The 19438-nt window shown below is 35.1% G+C and overlaps 4 protein-coding genes across 5 annotated transcripts; 2 read left to right on the top strand and 2 right to left on the bottom strand.

Moving 5' to 3' along the window:
* Positions 1-1148: 1148 nt before the first annotated feature.
* LOC101216361 (disease resistance protein RGA2) lies at positions 1149-4974 on the bottom strand. The gene has a single exon (XM_004152242.3). The coding sequence runs from the start codon at positions 4784-4786 to the stop codon at positions 1649-1651; it is 3138 nt and encodes a 1045-aa protein (XP_004152290.1). The 5' UTR covers positions 4787-4974; the 3' UTR covers positions 1149-1648.
* Positions 4975-7239: 2265 nt separating this feature from the next.
* On the top strand, positions 7240-11177 carry LOC101216607 (putative disease resistance protein RGA3). The gene has a single exon (XM_004152243.3). It carries the CDS (start codon positions 7692-7694, stop codon positions 10932-10934), a length of 3243 nt encoding a protein of 1080 aa, XP_004152291.1. The 5' UTR covers positions 7240-7691; the 3' UTR covers positions 10935-11177.
* Positions 11178-11920: 743 nt separating this feature from the next.
* Positions 11921-15596, bottom strand: LOC101216837 (putative disease resistance protein RGA3). The gene has a single exon (XM_004152244.3). The coding sequence runs from the start codon at positions 15390-15392 to the stop codon at positions 12129-12131; it is 3264 nt and encodes a 1087-aa protein (XP_004152292.1). The 5' UTR covers positions 15393-15596; the 3' UTR covers positions 11921-12128.
* Positions 15597-15830: 234 nt separating this feature from the next.
* LOC101217073 (protein WHAT'S THIS FACTOR 1, chloroplastic) lies at positions 15831-19176 on the top strand. Of its 2 annotated transcripts, none has more exons than XM_004152245.3 (2): positions 15831-15986; positions 16988-19176. In XM_004152245.3, the coding sequence occupies exon 2, from the start codon at positions 17177-17179 to the stop codon at positions 18629-18631; it is 1455 nt and encodes a 484-aa protein (XP_004152293.1). In that variant the 5' UTR covers positions 15831-15986; positions 16988-17176; the 3' UTR covers positions 18632-19176. The 2 variants fall into 2 exon arrangements, with proteins under 2 accessions (XP_004152293.1, XP_031739932.1); XM_031884072.1 differs by having other exon boundaries at positions 15835-15996.
* The last annotated feature ends 262 nt before the right edge of the window (positions 19177-19438 follow it).

Here is a 19438-nt window from a genome sequence, read left to right as displayed (position 1 = left end):
TGTTTGCTCCATTTTATGTCATTTTATTTTTAAAAACAATGCAGACTTGAAAGACGAAAAGTTAAAGGCATGAATGTTCTTAGTTGAATGAAGTATGAACTAAAAAGGCAAAGGTACAAATGTTTTGAAGCTCTCGTTGAAATTTACAAACACGGTTTCTCTTGAATTTTCAAGTTTGAAATTTGTGTCAAATTTTAGATTATGGTCAATTTTGTTGAATAGTTGATGGAAGTCACACATGACAGTAGCAATAATAATATAGTTCATTGTTAAAATCCATAAAAATAAAAAGTATCTTTCCCTTCTCCCATTCCCCATGACCAAACCACTGTCTAATCTCCCTAAAAGGCTAAATTAGAATAAACTTTTAAAAGTTTAGAGACTAAACTATTAGTCTTTTTAAGCTATTATTTTATGTGGTTTTATACCTTTGTTATGTTATTTATAATAAAAAGATAAGAAAATAAACTCTCTTTTTTGGAAAAAAAAAAGAGAACAATTTAAGAACCAAAAACCATCTCATCAATTAACTAAATAGATTACATAGAAACTCTACATGTGGATAATTACTAAAAATATCAACAAAAAAACAAAGAGAGAGAGAACTCATTTAATGTGTCAAGAGGTCAAAGTACAATTACAAAAGGAAGAATATAGTTTATTCCAATTTAAAAGAAGGAAAGATGTGAAATCCGTACAATATTGAAGGAACACTTGCAAGATTAGAAAAAAGAACAGTAGTGGATGAACCAATATATCAATAGTATATTATTTTTGTATGTTTTATGTCATATATGTTAGTCTCATCAACTTGTAATAGTTTAATTTTCGTTTTATTGACAACTATTTTATTAGAGTTGTAGAGTTTGATGAAAACACTAACATATTACCTCCAATTGCTAAACATTAAACGAGGAGTCTAAATCCTAAATGATACCTTCACATTATGTTAATACAAAAACGGTAAGATCATAGTATCAAATCTCCAACTTTTAGGAAGAAAAGACATGTCAATTACCATTGAACTAAGCTCACTTTAACCAGGAAACTTTCAAGATTTGGTGATTCAGTAAAGCTCAAACATTATTAAAATGCATCAAATGCAATAGTTAATAAACTCGAAACCAATTCAAACTCAGATTTCTAAATTGTTTAGAGACCATAGTCTTCCGTTGTAGGGTGAATATAAATAGTACATTGCAAAAGAATTTTTGAATACTTGACATTTAAAATTAGTGAACGATTGCAAATACTTGACATTTAAAATTAGTGAACGATTGCAAAGTATTTATAAACAAAATTATTTCTAACAAACTATCAACAAGCTTAAACAAGCTCTACTAAGGTACAACCGTAAAAATTTAACTATTGGTAACACATTCCCATCTTGTTTTACATGTAGTCTTCAACAATAACAGATTGGTGTAGCCATTAGTTAAACCCCACCGAAACCATGATCTTTTGTTGTCACATTCGTATGTTTCCATCTCACCCGTTTCATACGCAATTTCCACCACACGATTGTCTTCTCCTTGAAGAGATGGTAAAGATTTCACCAGGTCTTGCAAGACACCAACCAGAAAAGGCCGTTTGTAGGAAAGTCCATAATGGTAAGGCAAAGGATGCATTGGATATGATAATACAAGCTTTAGATGGAAGATGTTTTGGAAAGAGGGCTTCCTCTAGATTGATACACATGACAAAGATAGGCTGGAATATGAAGATACTTGGCACCTTCTTGGTCAGCTTGGCCCCCAAGTAGCAACAATGGACATGCTATAACTTTGAAATCCTTTAATTTGGTGAGGCATCGCATGGCTCCTCTTGAAGGCAACCGTTTCAAGTTTTTGCAACGAACAAGATCCAAAGTCTCCAAACATGTAAGCTTTCTCAACCATTCAGGAAGAACTTCAATGCCATAAAAATTTTCAATGGCTAAAATCTTTAAGGCAGTGAGATGCTGAAGTTGTTTAGGAAGCTGGGTGGCATTTCCAAGGCCATCGTTCAAGTAAAGTTTTGTAAGAGAAGGCAAGTTTAGGAAAGGGCTATAATCATAATCCTCTATGCATCCTTTAATCATTATGGTCTTCAAGTTAGGGTGGAGAGCTAATCCTTTTGGCAAAAACTTCAACCCATCTATTAATAAAACAGACAGGTTATGCATTTCCTCTACATTTAAGGTAAGGTTAGGACAATTTGATATTATCACCTCATGAACAGATTTGCAACATTCTAACCCATTTGGCAGTTTTGTCAATTTGCCACATCTATCCAACTTTAGAGTTTGAAGAGAACCAAAATGATTTGACTCATGATTTGCCACTTCTAATTCCCATTGCTCTAGGTTGCACATCCAACAGAAGTCAAATTTCTTCAACTTGGGAAAATAACCCCTTCGGTTGGAGTCAATGCCATAAAACTCACTCCCTATACTTCTCACACTATCCATGAAACAAATACTAAGTTCTTGCAAGTTGGCTAATTGTCCAAGCATTGGAAGCCTTTCACATTTTGTACAACCATACAAACATAGGAACACCAAATTTTCAACAAAAGTAGCAGCAGGCAAAAATTTCCCTCCAAAGTTGGTAATTTTCAAAGAACTGAGATTTTTGGGTGGTTGAAGTCCTTCCAACACTTCAAAGTCATTGTAGCTGCTACATTCTCGTAAAATATCTATACTCCATTCAAAAGTTAGCTCACGTAAGTTTTTCTTATTGACCAATTTTGCAGCTAGAGCTTCTTCTTTACTCCTCACTTGCTCAAGATTTGAAAGTTGCAATTGACCTTTCAAATTTTTCAAATTTCCGAGTTCTTCAATTTTACAGCCTTCCTCAAACCCTGCAACAAACCAAGACAATATTTGAAGATGAATCAACTCACCCATATGAGAAGGCATTTTCCTTGTGTTGTAATAGACGTGGAATTCTAAGTGACGTAGTCTAACCAAATTTCTCAAATTCATTGGAAGATTTTCTATACTTCCAAGCTTCAGTGTCTGTAAATTGAAAAGCGTAGTAACAGAGTGGGGCATAACCCACATAGAACATGATGAAATGTCAAGGTATCTCAAGTGTTTCAACTTAGCAATGAAGTCTGGTAAGTTATTCATCATATGTAAGGAATTCACTTCTAAAACACGCAAGAAAACACAGTCTGCAACTTTATGGTGGATCTCTTGGTTATTGTAAAGTAAGGTGCGCAACTTTCTTGACGTTTTTCCATTCCAATGAGTAGGATCTAATACCGACTTTTGACGAGTTGACAAAATGGCAAGGGCAACATCATGTATTAGATCATGCATCTTAAAGTGAGTAATTCTCCCATACTTATCCTTGACGACATCTTGAAATAAGGAGCGAGATAAGAGGAAGTTGAAGTGCCCTTCTCCCAGATCCTCCATCGTGTTCTCTCCTTCTGTTGGTTGAATAAACCCTTGTGCTATCCACATTCTAATCAAATTTTCTTTAACAACTTCACAATCTTTAGGAAAAATTGAACAATAGGCAAAACATTGTTTTTCCACAAAGGGTAGACGGTCCACACTTAATTGTAATATGGACAACACATAACTTTTTTGTTTCATTGGAATTTCTCTTACTATGCTTTCAAGTGTGGTCTCCCACCTATCAAGATCTCCTTCAAATTCCACGGCTCCTCCCAAAACTTTTGCAACAAGCGGTATGCCATCAATTTTTTGAAGCAACTTTATTCGAATAGCCTCCAACTTTGGAGTCATTTTTACTCCATTTGCATTTGCACTTCTCTTAAATAAGGACCAACAATGGTCTTCAGGTAACTTTTCCAAACGATAACCCGAAACTGTTCCCATAATATTAGCAACTTCATCCAACCTTGTAGTTACTATAATGGTGATTCCAAATTTCCCAACTATCTCTTTTAAACAGTCTTCTAACTCTTCCCACAACTTAGAACTTTCATTCCAAACATCATCCAAAACAAGGAAACATCTTTTGTCTAGCAACTCTTTTTGAAGCCTGCGAAGTACAGCTTCCCTTTTGGTTGGAACTTTATCCGTCAAACTTTCCAAAATTGCTACCAAAATCTCGTCGATGTTGAAGTGTTCCGACACACATATCCATATTGTTTCATGAAAATGTTTCTTGATCAACTCATGACGAAAAACCAATTTCGCCAAAGTTGTTTTTCCAACTCCACCCATCCCTACAATCGGTACAATCAACAAAGGAAGCTCATACTCATTACTACTAGAATCAATCACCAATCTCAATATGTCTAAAACTTCAGTTTCCCTTCCCACAACATCAAAATTCAGAATCGAAGTTGTTTCCCTAATCTGCCTAAGATTATTACCTCCATCTTCTTTCTCCATGGATTCCTTCCCAACAAGCCCTAAAGGAGCAGAGTTGCGATAATGTTGTTTTAACATTTTAGTAATTTTCTTCATTTTACAGGCCATATCATGACGAACAAGAGGGTTAAGAACAGAAGAAAATTTGAAATTATTACACACCCTTGAACTTGTTTCCACTTTTCTTCGAAGATCTTCATAAGCAAGCTCGTCCAAAAGATCCTCAGCTTCACTAACGATATCTTCAAGCCCATCTGCCCATCTCTTCACCGATTCCTTGCGAAGTATTTCCCTATCGATATCGCGCAAAAGGGCTCCAGCATCGAGTAGCCATTTGCTTAAATTTGAAAGTTCATCTTCCAAACCCCAAACGAGAGAAATTTTCTGAGCTGCAACGTTCACCGTTCTCTTCAACGTCTCTTCCACAGCAAATGTCCAAAGGAATTCAGCCATACTTTTCTCAAAGAGAAGAAGTTCTAAATTAGTGGGAAATCTGATCCAAATTTTCCACCATGGTTGTTGGTTCTTTTCTAGTGCTCACTTTTCTCTTCTTTGAATTCTTGTTCTTGCCATTCACGGCATTGATTGTACAAGTGGGTATTTAGTCTTAAGTCCACATTTGATGTAACCATTTCTTTTCTTGTTGGGATGTAACTCCCGGAATTGACAGAGCCAAAAATGAGCTAGATAAGATTTTCAGTATTGATTGTAAAAAAGTTGATATTTAGGATAAATTAGAGGTGAAATGACGAAAATACTATCATTTAACTTCCTCCTTTCTCTTTTCTTTTTCCTTCCTTCAATTTTTGGTGCCCACGTTTCTTCTCTTCCGTTCATTTCTTCTCCACTTCCATCCATTTCTTCTCCACTATTAATCCTCTAGGCTTGTAAACTAATTGAACTTTTCTTTAATCCCTCTTAGCCTATCTCGTACACATCTCACACCTATCTCGTACACATCTCACACCTATCTCGTACACATCTTTGTGAATGTTCCACAATGAAATCACTGAAACTACCATTGTTTTTGTAGTTTTGTGAATGAAAAATGGAAAAGAAAGAAAAAAAAAATCAAAGGTTTTAATACGCACAAGGAAAGATGAGAGAAAAATGAAATATTCTTTTTGGAAGTGAGAAAATAGAGGAAGAAGGAGAAGGAATTCAATAAATTGCTTTTTAGGTTTTTTTATAACTAGAGGGTAATATAGACTTTTCCTAGTTAATTTGTCTTAGATGTCATATTTTTTAAAATTCATCCTAAAACTCTTTAAACCCTTAAAAATTATCCTATTTTTGTTAATTTCCCATGTAACTAACTAACTTCTCCCTCACAAACTTATACTTATCCTTAGAACACACTATTGCTTTTTATAATGTATACATGGCCTTAACTTGACGATCATCTCTAGCACATTCTTTCATTTTTCTCATCTAAAACCGTAATAAAAATGGTTATCGCGTTATAAAATGTGGTAGTGCACTATGATGTAAGAAAAATGTTAGAATCCTTTACGAAGGGACGAGTTTACTAATCGTAAAAGATCTCGTGAACAAATCATTCTTACAAAAAGATTCCTATGTAAATTTGATTGCTTTGAATAGTAAAATAGTTAAGTATCATATTATGGATAATATAAATGTGTCGATGAGCTGTGACCAAAAAAATTGTAGTTCACATCTTTTGATCTTTATTGTACTAAAAAAATAAATTTAATCGAGATCAAAACATAATTTCTTTGACCGACCTAACACACGTTCTCTAAATCTTACCTACTCTATTTTTGAAATATATTAACATTTTTTCTTTTTTTTTAAAAAAAAAGTTCTTCCTTCGATTAAATTTTAATTTTCTCTCACGAATGAATCAATTGTTCAAGTAAGTGGTTTTAGTGGCAAATTAAATTACGGGACTTAGTTCTTAAATGCACTTTGAAAAGAAATTACATAGAAAAGTCAATATATGGAGAAAAAAAAAAAGAGATGTTTTAGAGATGACTAAGAAATAGGGTATGGTTGCGTAACAAAATTGCCGACAAATATAATAACATAATATCAAAGAAGAGCAAAGAGATTGTGAGACGAAAATATTCATAACTCGTTTAGTGCAATATTACTTACTATTTGGAGGATTGTATGCCCTAATAGAAAAAAAAAAAATTCAACTTATAAAGAGTTAAATTACAATGGAGTATTTATCTGTATACCTTATTCTTTCGTCTCAACTTTAACTTCTCCCTCCTCACTCCTACAATTACTCTCTTCTTCAAGCTTTGTATGGATCCCATCAATATAATGTACTTATACTCCCCTCAATTGAGTGTATAACCGCCCCCTTACCTTCGTAAGAAAGCTTTTTCCAAGCTTTGATTGAACTCACTTCAATACAACATCAAAAACCCATCTCAAAGTTCTCTAATTGATTTCGTACCGTCACAATAACATCCAACCAAGCCTACTTGACTACAGTGTACATGTGTATATGTGTATATAGGCCTTGAAAATATCTTTTAGAGTATATAAGATTTACACATATATTTGAAGTCTTCAAACTTTCTTTTTTAGAATATCAAGGACGTCGTGTATATAAGATTTTTTTTAGATGGCCCAATGTTTTTGTGGACACAAATGTTCGATAAATTTGGAATGTTGATGGATCATCCATTAAAATTTAAAAAGGATCCATATTTTAGATTTTTTTTTTTTTGCATTTGCTATTATAAGTGAAATTACCAATAACAAGTATGTATGACAACTCTTAATAGTTGATTCTTGCAACTTAATCTTGTTATAGCTCGTGATGACTTGACACTTGCTCGCTTTTGCTACTCGTTCTTGATTCCCACTCTATCATATTGATAGAATTAAAGTTGAGCAATCAAAAACTAAGAAATGAGTATCAAGATAAGCATGCAAGAATCGAGCATTGAAGATCAACGTATGCTTCACATGATTGTTATGGCAATTTTTCTTATGGTGCAAGTAGAATGTTAAAAATAATTATGTGAGAATTGACCTTTTTCTTTTGCTTTCACTCTTTGCTGTTTGCTTTGTTGCTCCATTGCACCTGATGGTCGGTGACAAATGGAGTAAGAAAGATTTGAGAATGAATTGCACAAATTGACGAAAGCAAATTAAGAAGAAGAAAAGGCAGGAGAAAAAGAAAAAATTCAGAGTCTGTTTTGTGACTTTGACTCATGATAATGTAAGCAAAAGTGGAGCCAAAACCATGCATTATGAGGTTTGAGATTGGGTCTTTTAGTCAATCAATCTCTTTCATGTTCGCCTCGAAGAGGGGACGTCGGTACAAAAATCCAAAATATATTTTAATTGCAGACTTGAGAAACCAAGACAAGAAAATATGGCGGATTTCCTATGGAGCTTTGCTGTAGATGAAGTGTTAAAGAAGACAGTGAAGCTTGTGGCAGAGCAAATTGGCATGTCATGGGGGTTTAAGAAGGATCTTTCAAAACTAAGGGACTCTTTACTAATGGTAGAAGCCATCCTACGTGATGTTAACAGAATCAAGGCAGAACATCAAGCCTTGAGGCTATGGGTGGAGAAGCTTGAACATATCGTTTTTGAAGCCGACGTTTTACTCGACGAGCTCTCTTACGAAGATCTTCGACGCAAGGTGGACGCCAGGCCGGTACGTAGTTTCGTTTCATCCTCCAAAAATCCCCTTGTTTTTCGCCTCAAAATGGCCAATAAAATTAAAGCTATTGCTAAAAGGTTAGACGAGCATTATTGTGCAGCGAGTATCATGGGGCTTGTTGCTATAACATCCAAAGAAGTCGAGTCCGAACCTAGCCAAATTCTAGAGACAGACTCGTTTCTTGATGAGATTGGAGTTATAGGGAGGGAAGCTGAAGTATTAGAGATAGTGAATAAACTACTTGAACTTAGCAAACAAGAAGCAGCTCTATCTGTTTTACCAATTGTTGGTATAGGTGGACTAGGAAAAACATCTTTGGCGAAGGCGATATTTCATCATGAAATGATAAGGGAGAATTTCGATAGAATGATATGGGTGTGTGTGTCTGAACCTTTTGTTATCAACAAGATTTTAAGAGCAATTTTGGAAACTCTTAATGCTAATTTTGGTGGATTAGACAATAAGGAAGCTTTACTTCAAGAGCTTCAAAAATTGTTGAGGAACAAAAAGTATTTTCTGGTGCTTGACGATGTCTGGAATGAAAATCCTGATCTGTGGAATGAGTTAAGGGCTTGTTTGCTAAAGGCCAATAAAAAATTTGGAAGTGTTATTGTTGTGACTACTAGGAGTGATGAAGTTGCAAATATTGTGGAGACAAATCATCAAAGACATCGTTTGAGAAAGTTATCAAATGATTATTGTTGGACTTTATTTGAAAAATGTGCATTTGGAAGTGATTTGCCAGTGACTCCAAGAGTTGATCATGTAATCAGAGAAGAGCTTGTTAAAAGATTTGGTGGCATACCTTTGGTTGTGAAAGTGTTTGGAGGAATGGTGAAATTAGACAAGAATAAATGTTGTCAAGGATTGCGATCAACTTTGGAAAATCTAATCATAAGTCCATTACAATATGAAAATAGTATTTTATCTACCATAAAATTAAGTGTGGACAGGCTGCCATCATCTTCATTGAAGCAATGTTTTGCCTATTGTTCAAACTTTCCACGAGGCTTCTTATTTATAAGAGAACCACTTGTTCAAATGTGGATAGCACAAGGGTTTATTCATCTACCTAGTGGGAGCAATGTAACGATGGAGGATATTGGAGCAAACTACTTTAATACTTTGTTGTCTCGCTCTTTGTTTCAAGATGTCGTCAAAGATGACAGAGAAAGAATTCTGTATTGCAAGATGCACGATGTTGTACATGATGTTGCATGTGCTATTTCAAATGCTCAAAAATTGAGACTGAGTGGCAAATCTAATGGAGACAAAGCTCTTTCGATCGGTCATGAAATTAGAACACTTCATTGCAGTGAAAATGTTGTTGAACGGTTTCACCTGCCAACCTTTGATAGTCATGTATTTCACAATGAGATCAGCAACTTCACCTACTTGTGCGTTTTAATTATTCATTCATGGTTTATACATCAACTGCCAGATTCAATTGCTAAGTTGAAGCATTTAAGGTACCTCGACATTTCACACTCTCTAATAAGAACGCTTCCAGACTCTATTGTTTCACTCTATAATCTGCAGACATTGAGGCTTGGAAGTAAAATTATGCATCTTCCTACAAAATTGAGAAAATTGGTCAATTTAAGGCATTTAGAATTCTCTCTCTCAACTCAAACTAAACAAATGCCTCAACATCTGAGTCGATTGCTTCAACTTCAAACGCTTTCGAGTTTTGTAGTCGGTTTCGACAAAGGATGTAAGATAGAGGAACTTGGACCACTGAATAACCTTAAAGGTGAACTAAGCCTTTTCCATCTTGAGCATGTCAAAAGTAAAACCGAGGCTATGGCTGCAAATTTGGCAATGAAGGAAAACATTTCTGATCTATATTTTCAATGGAGTTTGTTAAGTGAAAGAGAAGATTGTAGTAACAATGATTTGAATGTGTTGGAAGGGCTTCGACCACACAAAAACCTTCAAGCCTTGAAAATTGAAAACTTTGGAGGTGTTCTGCCTAATGGCCTCTTTGTTGAAAATTTGGTGGAGGTAATTCTATATGATTGCAAAAGATGTGAAACTTTGCCAATGTTGGGGCACTTATCTAAGCTTGAATTACTTCATATTCGTTGCTTAGATAGTGTAAAAAGTATTGGGGATGAATTTTATGGGAACAATAATAGTTACCACAATGAGTGGTCTTCATTGTTATTCCCTAAACTCAAGACCCTTCATATTTCCCAAATGAAAAGTTTAGAGCTTTGGCAAGAAATAGGGAGTTCATCAAACTATGGTGCGACCTTTCCTCATCTTGAAAGCTTGAGCATTGTTTGGTGTTCGAAATTGATGAATATTCCTAACCTTTTTCAAGTTCCTCCAAAGCTTCAATCTCTCAAGATTTTTTATTGTGAAAAATTGACAAAGTTACCACATTGGTTAAATCTCTGCAGCTCCATTGAAAATATGGTCATATGCAATTGTCCTAACGTTAACAATAATTCTCTTCCAAATTTGAAAAGTATGCCAAACTTGTCGTCCTTGAGCATCCAAGCTTTCGAGAAGTTGCCGGAGGGGCTTGCCACCATTCATAACTTGAAAAGATTGGATGTTTATGGGGAATTGCAAGGTTTGGATTGGAGTCCATTCATGTATCTCAATTCATCGATTGAAATTCTTCGGTTGGTTAACACAGGAGTAAGTAATTTACTTCTGCAACTTCCTCGACAACTTGAGTATCTCACCGCTTTAAGATCATTGGATATCGAACGTTTTAGTGACATTGATTCTTTGCCAGAATGGTTGGGAAACCTTACATCTTTAGAGACGTTAAATCTACGTTATTGCAAAAATTTGAAAAGTTTCCCTTCAATAGAAGCCATGTCTAATCTCACCAAATTAAGTCGTTTGGAAACTTATGAATGTTTCCAACTTAAACTCGACGAAGGTAGCTATGAGCGGGCGAAAATTGCGCATGTACATGATATTAGCTGCTAGCACTTCAGGTTTGTAACGACTAAAGTTTCACCTTTAAGATCATAAGTGAGGACAACTACTTCCAACGAACTTGTTTATTATCTTTTTTTTCTTCTTCTCATTTTATTAATCTTGTATTGTGTATTTAGATCTCATTATTGAGTTGAATTGGATCAACAATTAAGCTTTTTAATTTGTAACTGCCACTACTTTTTTATTAGATGTATTTGTAATTGTGAATCATTATTTTTTTAATTTGAGACTTTACAACTTCCTAACATAGCAAATGTCATTTTTTAACCTTTTTTTTCCTTTTTAAGTTCAAAGAATTTGAAACTTTATGGTTATTTTTCAAATAAAATTTTAATTGTTACCATTCAAAACCAACTGCAACAGTATTTTTTAATTCATTTTAGAATTTTAAGGGTATTTTTTGAAACTTTTAGAACTTTAGAAGCATTTTTAACACAAATATAAAATTTATAGGTATTTTTTTATAATTTAGCCAAAAAAAAATATTAATTTATACTTTATCAATTTAAAACATAACTCAATAACTATATCGAGTTAAATCTTGAACTTGAAGGACCATTTAAATTTAAATCATAAACTAATAATTGTATTGGTTTAAATTTTAAACTTTCACAAGTGTATTAATTTAAACTCTCGATTATGTTTTATTTAAATAAATAGTATGTGAGACGACGTGTAATTTTTATCACTTAAATCTAAATCTCTAAACTTATATAATGAATAAATTTAGACTCTCCAATAAGAACTAATGCAATGTGAATCTTAAATTCCATTCAAAGCTTGTTTGTTAAAGATCATAAAAGTATTTGTGCAGTTTTGTAGTTGTGACTGACCACCAAGAGTGATGAAGTTGCAATCATCATGGAGACATAGGTATTAATTAAGAAAATTCTTCTTGGTTTTTATTTAATAAATGTGTTTTTGAAAACGACCAGCCAGTCATTCCAATGTCGATAAGGTTCGGGAAGAGCTCGTCGAGGAATTTGGTGACATACCATTAAACATAAAAGTACTAGAATAAACACTGAAATTAGACCGAAACGAGAATTCTATTACAAAATAAAATCTCATTTTATCCACGATAAAATTAACCGTGGATTACTACCATCATCGTTATTGAAACAGTGTTTTGTTGCAAGTAACCATAGTTTAACTAAAAAAAGCTATAGTGAAGATTGGAATTCAACTGATGGTAGGTACAAGGGAAATGTTTACCCGCTCAAAGTCTCCTATATTAAGCTTAAGTTGTGGACATCCATAAACTCGTAGACTCGTTAATCTTGTAAGTTTTGACATAGCTTCCTTCGACGCCATGTCTTTCAAGTTTACACAATTGTAAAGCTTCAACGTTTCCAAACATGTAAAGTTTCCGAACCATTCTGGTAGCGCTTCAATGCCACTAAAATGCGAAATATGCAGTGATCTCAAAGAAGTGAGTTGCTCAAGTTGTTGAGGAAGTTGTATTGCACCACTTCCATCCAAGTCAACCAACACAAGATTTTCGAGTGAACCAAGATGTACAAGAGGACTCCAATCGTAACCTTGCAAGTAACCATGAACACTCAAGCTTTTCAACTTACAAACCTGAGCTAACCCGTCTGGCAGCTTTCGAAACTCGGTTATGCTTAAAGAAGTTAAATTCTGCATATTCTGCAAGCTTGGAGGGTAGTTCAAGTTAGAACAGTTGCTTATCCACATGTTTTCAAGGGAGCTGCAGAATTCTAAACCATTTGGTTGTTTTTGCAAACTTTCACATCCCAAAATCTTTAGAGATCGAAGCTTTGCCGAATGTTGTAAGCTTGGAAATGAACTCTCATGCTGAGATGCAAAAAGGTTTGGAATGCTCGTCAATCTCGGACAACAAACAATGTTGAAGCTTTCAAGGTTGGAAAAGATTGTACCATTTGATACAACCATTATTTCTTCCCAATTCTCTAGATTGATCATTTCACAGATATGAAATGCTTTCAATGTTGGGAATAAAATCATCTTCTCAAGGTAATTCCCATAAAATTCTTCTCCAATACTTCTTACACTATATAGACAACGAAGTTCGAGTACTTCAAGCTTTGATAACTGCCCAAGTGTTGGTAAAGTTTCACACATTTCGCATTCGTGTAGATATATCTCGACCAAATTTTCGACAAAAATAACATTGGGCAGAAGTTTGCCTAAAAAGTTTTGAATTCTCAAAGCTTGAAGATTTTTATGTGGTTGAAGTCCTTCTAACACGTTCAGATCATTGTAGTTGCTTCCCTCTGATCTTTCACATCTCAAGGCCCAATAAAAAGACAGATATGAAATATTCCTCTTCTCCACCAAATTTGCAGCCATGGCTTCCTTTTTACTTTTCACTCGCTCAAGACATAAAAGGCTTAACTTACCTTTAAGATTTCTCAAAGATCTGAGTTCTTCTATCTTACATCCATCATCAAACCCAACTACAAAGCTAGACAACGTTTGAAGTTGAATCAATTTACCCAAATGTTGAGGCATTTGTTTAGGATTACAAGGATCAGAGAAAAATTCTAAATGTCTTAAACTAACCAACTTCCTCAAATTTTTTGGAAGGCCGTTTAAAAATCTTGAAAGCTTCAGTGTTTGCAAATTATAAAGCAAAACAGCGGAATCTGGTAGCTCCCTTATGGTAGAATATGAAATGTCAAGATACCTCAAATGCTTCAGCTTAGCAATTGAATTTGGTAATTTACATATAAACCACGAATGTGTAATTAAAACCCGCAAGTAGAGAAAGTTTGTGACCTTATTGTGAAACACATGACTATCAAATGTCAACATGTGCAACTTTCTAGAAGGATTTTCATTACAATCTGGCGTTTTTAGTTCAAGGCTAGCAAAGCAAGCTTGACGTCTCCAAGGTTCTCCATCAAACAAATCTGAAGGATCCCATTTCAATCCTGGAGAATTTGAAATAGCACATGCAACATCATGTATAAGATCATGCATCTTACAGAATATAATTCTCCCTCTATTATCCTTGACAATATCTTGAAACAAGAAGCGAGACAACAAAACATTGAAGTACTTCTCACCAATATCCTCCATCATTTCATCACTTCCCAAAGACGGTTGAATAAAGCCTTGTGCTATCCACATCTGAATAAGGGCTTCTTTTCTGAACTTAAAGTCTTTTGGAAAATTTGAACAGTAGGCAAAACATTGTTTTAACGATGGCAATGGTAGGCGATCTACAGTTAACTTTATTGTGGATACAACATGGTTTTCATCTTGCAATTGAAGTCTCATTAGATTCTCCAAAGATTTCTGCAATCCCTCGTGATTCTCGTCAAATTTAACGATTCCTCCCATCACTTTTACAGCCAATGGTATGCCTCCAAATCTTTTAACGAGCTCTTTCTGAACAATATCCAATTCAGGAATTCGTAGCAATTCATTTCCAAATGCATATTTCTTGAATAAAGACCAGCAATGGTCATCGGATAGTTTTGTCAAATGATATCTAGAATGTGTCTCCATGATTTCAGCAACTCTGTCACTCCTAGTAGTCACAACAACAACATTTCCAGATCTTTGGCTAATCTTTAACAAACAACCTTTCAACTCATTCCAGAGGATAGGATTCTCATTCCAAACATCATCAAGAACTAGAAAATACTTTTTATCATTCAACAACTTTTGTAGCTCTTGAAGTAAGGCTTCTTTACTATCTAAGCCACCAAAATGAGAATTAAGAGTTTCCAAAATTGCTCTTAAAATCTTCTTGATAAGAAAAGGTTCCGAAACACACACCCATACAGCTCTATCAAAATTCCCCTTTATCAATTCATGATTGAATATTACCTTAGCCAAAGCTGTCTTTCCTAATCCACCCATGCCAACAATTGGCAAAACAGACAAATTCTCCCTATAGCTAAGATCGACAGATACATTCACAATCTCCAAAACTTCACTTTCTCTCCCAATAACTCCATACTCATCAAGAAACGAATCTGTCTCCTGAATTTGGCTAAAATCAGGTTCAGTCTGTTTAGATAATATAGCAACAAGCCCCACAGTACTAGCAGCAGAATAATGTCTTTCCAACATCTTAGCAATGTTCTTGATTTTATTGGCCATTTTGAGACGAAAAACAAGAGGGGTTTTGGAGAAAGAAATGAAATTACTTACCATCATCTCTTTTTGGGGTTCAACCTTGCGGCGAAGATCTTCGTAAGCGAGCTCATCCAGTAGAACATCGACTTCGAAAATAATAGCTTCAAGCTTCTCTACCCATAGCTTCACAGCTTGATGCTCTGCCTTAATTCTGTCGACATCACGAAGAATGGCTTCCACCATAAGTAGAGAGTCTCTGAGGTTTGACAGCTCATTGTTGAAACCCCATGCCAGGCCGATCTGTTCTGCTGCGAGCTTCACTGTCTTCTTCAACAGCTCTTGAGCTGCGAAAGTCCAAAGAAATTCCGCCATGTTCAAGCTTTTGGGTTATAGAGATGAATGGAGTGATTGTTTCCTACTTTCCTTTGGGTTTAATAGGTGGGCTGTCACCATTCCTACTCCAATACATAAATTTGAAGACTTTTGGTCATTAGTGACATGTAGAATACATCAATCATAGCCTATCCCACATTTTAAAACAAACATTTTTGTTCGAAAACTTTGAGTAATTGAAGAGTTAGATTGAATGGGTAAAAAATTCTTCAAATATCTAACGATCTTTAGAAGAAAATTTTGTCTAATAGCCTTGATTCACATTTATCAAAAGTTAAGTCTATAGTAACCAAAAGTTTATGCATAAATATTTCTCCTAATCATTATCGTTTGGTACCAAAAAAGAAGAAGAAAGTTCACGTTTTTACTATTTTGTCCTCATAATTTTTGGAATACAATAAGTCCATCTATTGTTTTTTTTCTAATGATTTGAATTTCTAGGCTTCGTATTGAATCCAATATTGAAATAAATAATAAAAAAATTGTAACCCTTCATCCTCCTCTATTGCTATCGAGTCGGGTCTTAGCTGCTTGCTTACAAACCGCTCTTCAGTTCTTCGCACCTTTCAACAGGTTTGCTGATGTTCGTTTATCTTTTACATTACTTCTCATTTACAATCTCATGCTGTGCTACTTTACGTCTTAAACTCTGTTTAGGGTGCGGATTCGTGAGACTATATGCATGTCATGCCACTAAGTTGAATCAATTCATCTTGTAGCTGTGTCTAAAATCATTTACTTAGCTAGATTTATGTTAGGAGATGGATACTAAAAGTGGGTTTGTTTCTCTTTTTTTTCTTCTTTTAATTAATTTCTGTTCTTGCCTAAGAGGTGTTTGATGTTTGGATCGAGAATAATGGTGGTAGTGCTTGAGGAAATCGGCATTTGGTTTTGTGAATTTTAGAATACCAATAGTTATGGAAAGAAAGTGAACAGTGTGGAATAGGTAGTGGGTTTGCATTATATTTACGTTTATAGTGAAGGATATTGATTGCTGTGGTTGGGATTTGCTAATTTAGTATCGTGATTTAATCTAACCCCAGGGAGAAGGGGGAAAAAAGGAGATAAAATGGAGTAATTGTTTGATCGCTGAACTTTTCTGAGGTCGACGCTTTTACTTTGTTCTATGGTTTTTTACTCTTATTACCCATGTAACTGAAAAGAAGTTTTTTAAGAGAAGGATATCTGAAGAGATTTCCTCCTCATATCATACTCTTTAAAAACCTGAAATTTACAGTCATAAGAAGAATCTGTAGACAAAAAAGAAGTCTTGGTTTACTATTTTCTAGTTTACTCTCTCCCATGACGCCAAACAATTTTCTTTCACTTATTTACATACGGTTCATTATGAATTCAAGAAGATGAAAAATTTAGGCATTCTCTTGTGAATATTCTGCTTTTGTTTATTTACATTTCAGTATTTTACTATCGAAATGCTTTTTTGGACTCTGCTGCACCTTGCTATTTTTTCTATTCAGAATTTTCACTTTGTACAAGTCAAGAAAGTATAAATACCATGGGACCATAAACTGTACTGAAATGTTAACTGCATAAATGCAATTTATGTTCTGCAGGTGGTAAAGAACCTCAAGATAGTTGCTTGCAGTTTAATCTGTTGATGCCAGACAGTAGCATCCCCCATCTGGTGGGTGCTCTTGAGTTAGAGTTGGAAGAATGATATGTGTCATCTTCTTTAGATTAATTTGATGAATCTGTTTACCTATTGTAATCTAAAAGCCCTTCCATTTATACAAAACTGAAAAATGGCTTTATGTTCTCATTTCTTGACCCCTACGGACTGGCATGTAACATCCCTTAGTTCAAACCTCCTCAGCGGCAGTCCATTGTGGTTGCACTCCAAAGTCGACTTCAAGTGTCAAAGAAAAGAAAATTTCAGAACTCATTATACTTTGACTCCTTGTTCCTCTATCAAGATTGTTCGTAGTCGTTCGTTAGATCGGCATGCTGTAAAACATAACAAAACTCGATTTGTGCAAAAGCTGATAATCCTACTGCTATCTAAACCAAAGCATTATATACCACTACACATTCTTTCCAAATGCCGTGGCTATCTTTCCCTTCCCAGACCCCGTTCTCTCCTTTCAATGATTCATCGTTATCCTTCCATTTTTGAACTTTTTTCAATCCCTTATCCACCCACACCACTCAATGCAACAAAGCTTTACCCTCAACTTTGTGTTCGTCTAACCCCAGCAGCAGCATCTATTGCTAAACAGGACTCTGATCTCAAAATGGTAATCTCTAACAAATTGGCTGAAAAGCTCCAGAAATTACTTATGCTTTCTTCACACCACAGGATTCTTTTATCAAAGCTGGTTCACCTTGCTCCCGATCTAAGCCTGCCCCCAAATTTTAGGTCCCGTCTCTGTAATGATTATCCAGAAAAATTTAGGACTGTTGATACCTCATATGGCCGTGCACTGGAGCTTGTCTCCTGGGACCCCGAGTTGGCAAAGCCTTTACCTTGCATTCAAGTGCCTTCACGTGAGCTAATTGTGGATAGGCCATTAAAATTCAACTTGTTGAGACTAAGAAAGGGGCTGAATTTGAAAAGAACCCACCAGGAATTTCTAATTAAGTTCAGGGATTTGCCAGATGTATGCCCTTACAAAAATCCAGCGAGTGAGTTGGCCAAGGAGTCTCTCGAGTCAGAGAAACGAGCTTGTGCTGTGGTGCGAGAGGTATTGGGGATGATGGTTGAGAAGAGGACTTTAATAGACCACTTGACACATTTCAGAAAAGATTTTGGGCTACCAAATAAACTGAGAGGAATGATTGTGAGGCATCCGGAGTTATTTTATGTGAGTTTGAAGGGTCAGAGAGACTCTGTATTCCTTGTGGAAGGATTTGACGATAAGGGTGTTCTTCTGGAGAAGGATGAGACTTTAGCAATAAAAAATCAATGGATGACGCTTTTGAAGGAAGCAAAAAGGTTGAGACGGGAGAAGAAGAAGGCTCAAATATATGACAGTAAATATGGAAATGATCATGAAAACAATAATCATGATCATGAGATGGAAAATGACTATGACGACGATTACGATGATGGTTTTGAGAGTTTATTTCAGTATGAGGATTTAGATTTTGAAGATGAGAACAGTGGTGTGCCAAGCATTTGGTCGAATGGAGACTTTTGGACTACAAATAACGTAGATATTAGTAATGATGCAGATGGAGGTCACATAGAACCTTGGTGATGGTTAATTTAATTTGTTTGGAAGGATCATCAAAATATTTCTATTATTAATGGAAACAAAGGGCCCCTTCAGAATTCAGAAAAAGAACTTTGTGAATACTGAATATAAAGATTGACCTGGTAAGCTGAGAAAATCTTTAAGTGAAGCCTGATGATCTATAGGAAGGGCTGAAGCTACTGGTTCTAGTCTCATCTGTTTGTGCATGGGCTATTAAACCTCTGCTGATATACCATTATACCTTCTCAAGCTGTATAATTCAAACCTGCTTGACCTGTTCATTTGTCCCCTCAAAATGTACAATTAGTGCTAGACCTTTCTGTGAAGTCTAGACGAAACTTCTCCCTAATCAAAAGGGATGTCTGGGATATAAGTTCTAACTCTTACTTATGCATACCATTAGATAAATTAAGACAACAAATTCATGTTAATGAATAATGTAAATAGTTGGGTATAGTTTGGTAGCTCATTCTACCTCGTGGTCTCTTGCTGTGAATGTATTCAGAATTTGTTCCCCCCACTGGTAAATTGTCATTTCTTGTTTCTCATTTTAAGAAACAAAAATCAATTATCAAACTTTTTTTTAGAAAACCGAAAACATGGAATAAGAAACATGATTGTCACCAACTAAACCTTGAATTCTTCTGTTAAACATGTGTATAACGTTTAAAGTTTCTCCAACTTCTAACGGTTGGCTTGGTCTACAAGTAGCTCATTTTGGTTATATGATGCATGCATAATATGTATTTGGTGGAGCATTATGGATGGATCCTTCTAGCTTTGGTTGTATCCTTAGTATATGCTCCTAAA

This window comes from Cucumis sativus, chromosome 4 (assembly GCF_000004075.3).
Source record: "Cucumis sativus cultivar 9930 chromosome 4, Cucumber_9930_V3, whole genome shotgun sequence".
In the NCBI taxonomy this organism is placed as follows: domain Eukaryota; kingdom Viridiplantae; phylum Streptophyta; class Magnoliopsida; order Cucurbitales; family Cucurbitaceae; genus Cucumis; species Cucumis sativus.
This window is presented reverse-complemented; position numbering and strand designations above follow the sequence as displayed.

Coding starts and splice junctions, on each gene's coding strand:
- LOC101216837 (XM_004152244.3), bottom strand. CDS start 15,392: ATGGCGGAATTTCTTTGGACTTTCGCAGCTCAAGAGCTGTTGAAGAAG.
- LOC101216607 (XM_004152243.3), top strand. CDS start 7,692: ATGGCGGATTTCCTATGGAGCTTTGCTGTAGATGAAGTGTTAAAGAAG.
- LOC101217073 (XM_004152245.3), top strand. CDS start 17,177: ATGGCTTTATGTTCTCATTTCTTGACCCCTACGGACTGGCATGTAACA.
- LOC101216361 (XM_004152242.3), bottom strand. CDS start 4,786: ATGGCTGAATTCCTTTGGACATTTGCTGTGGAAGAGACGTTGAAGAGA.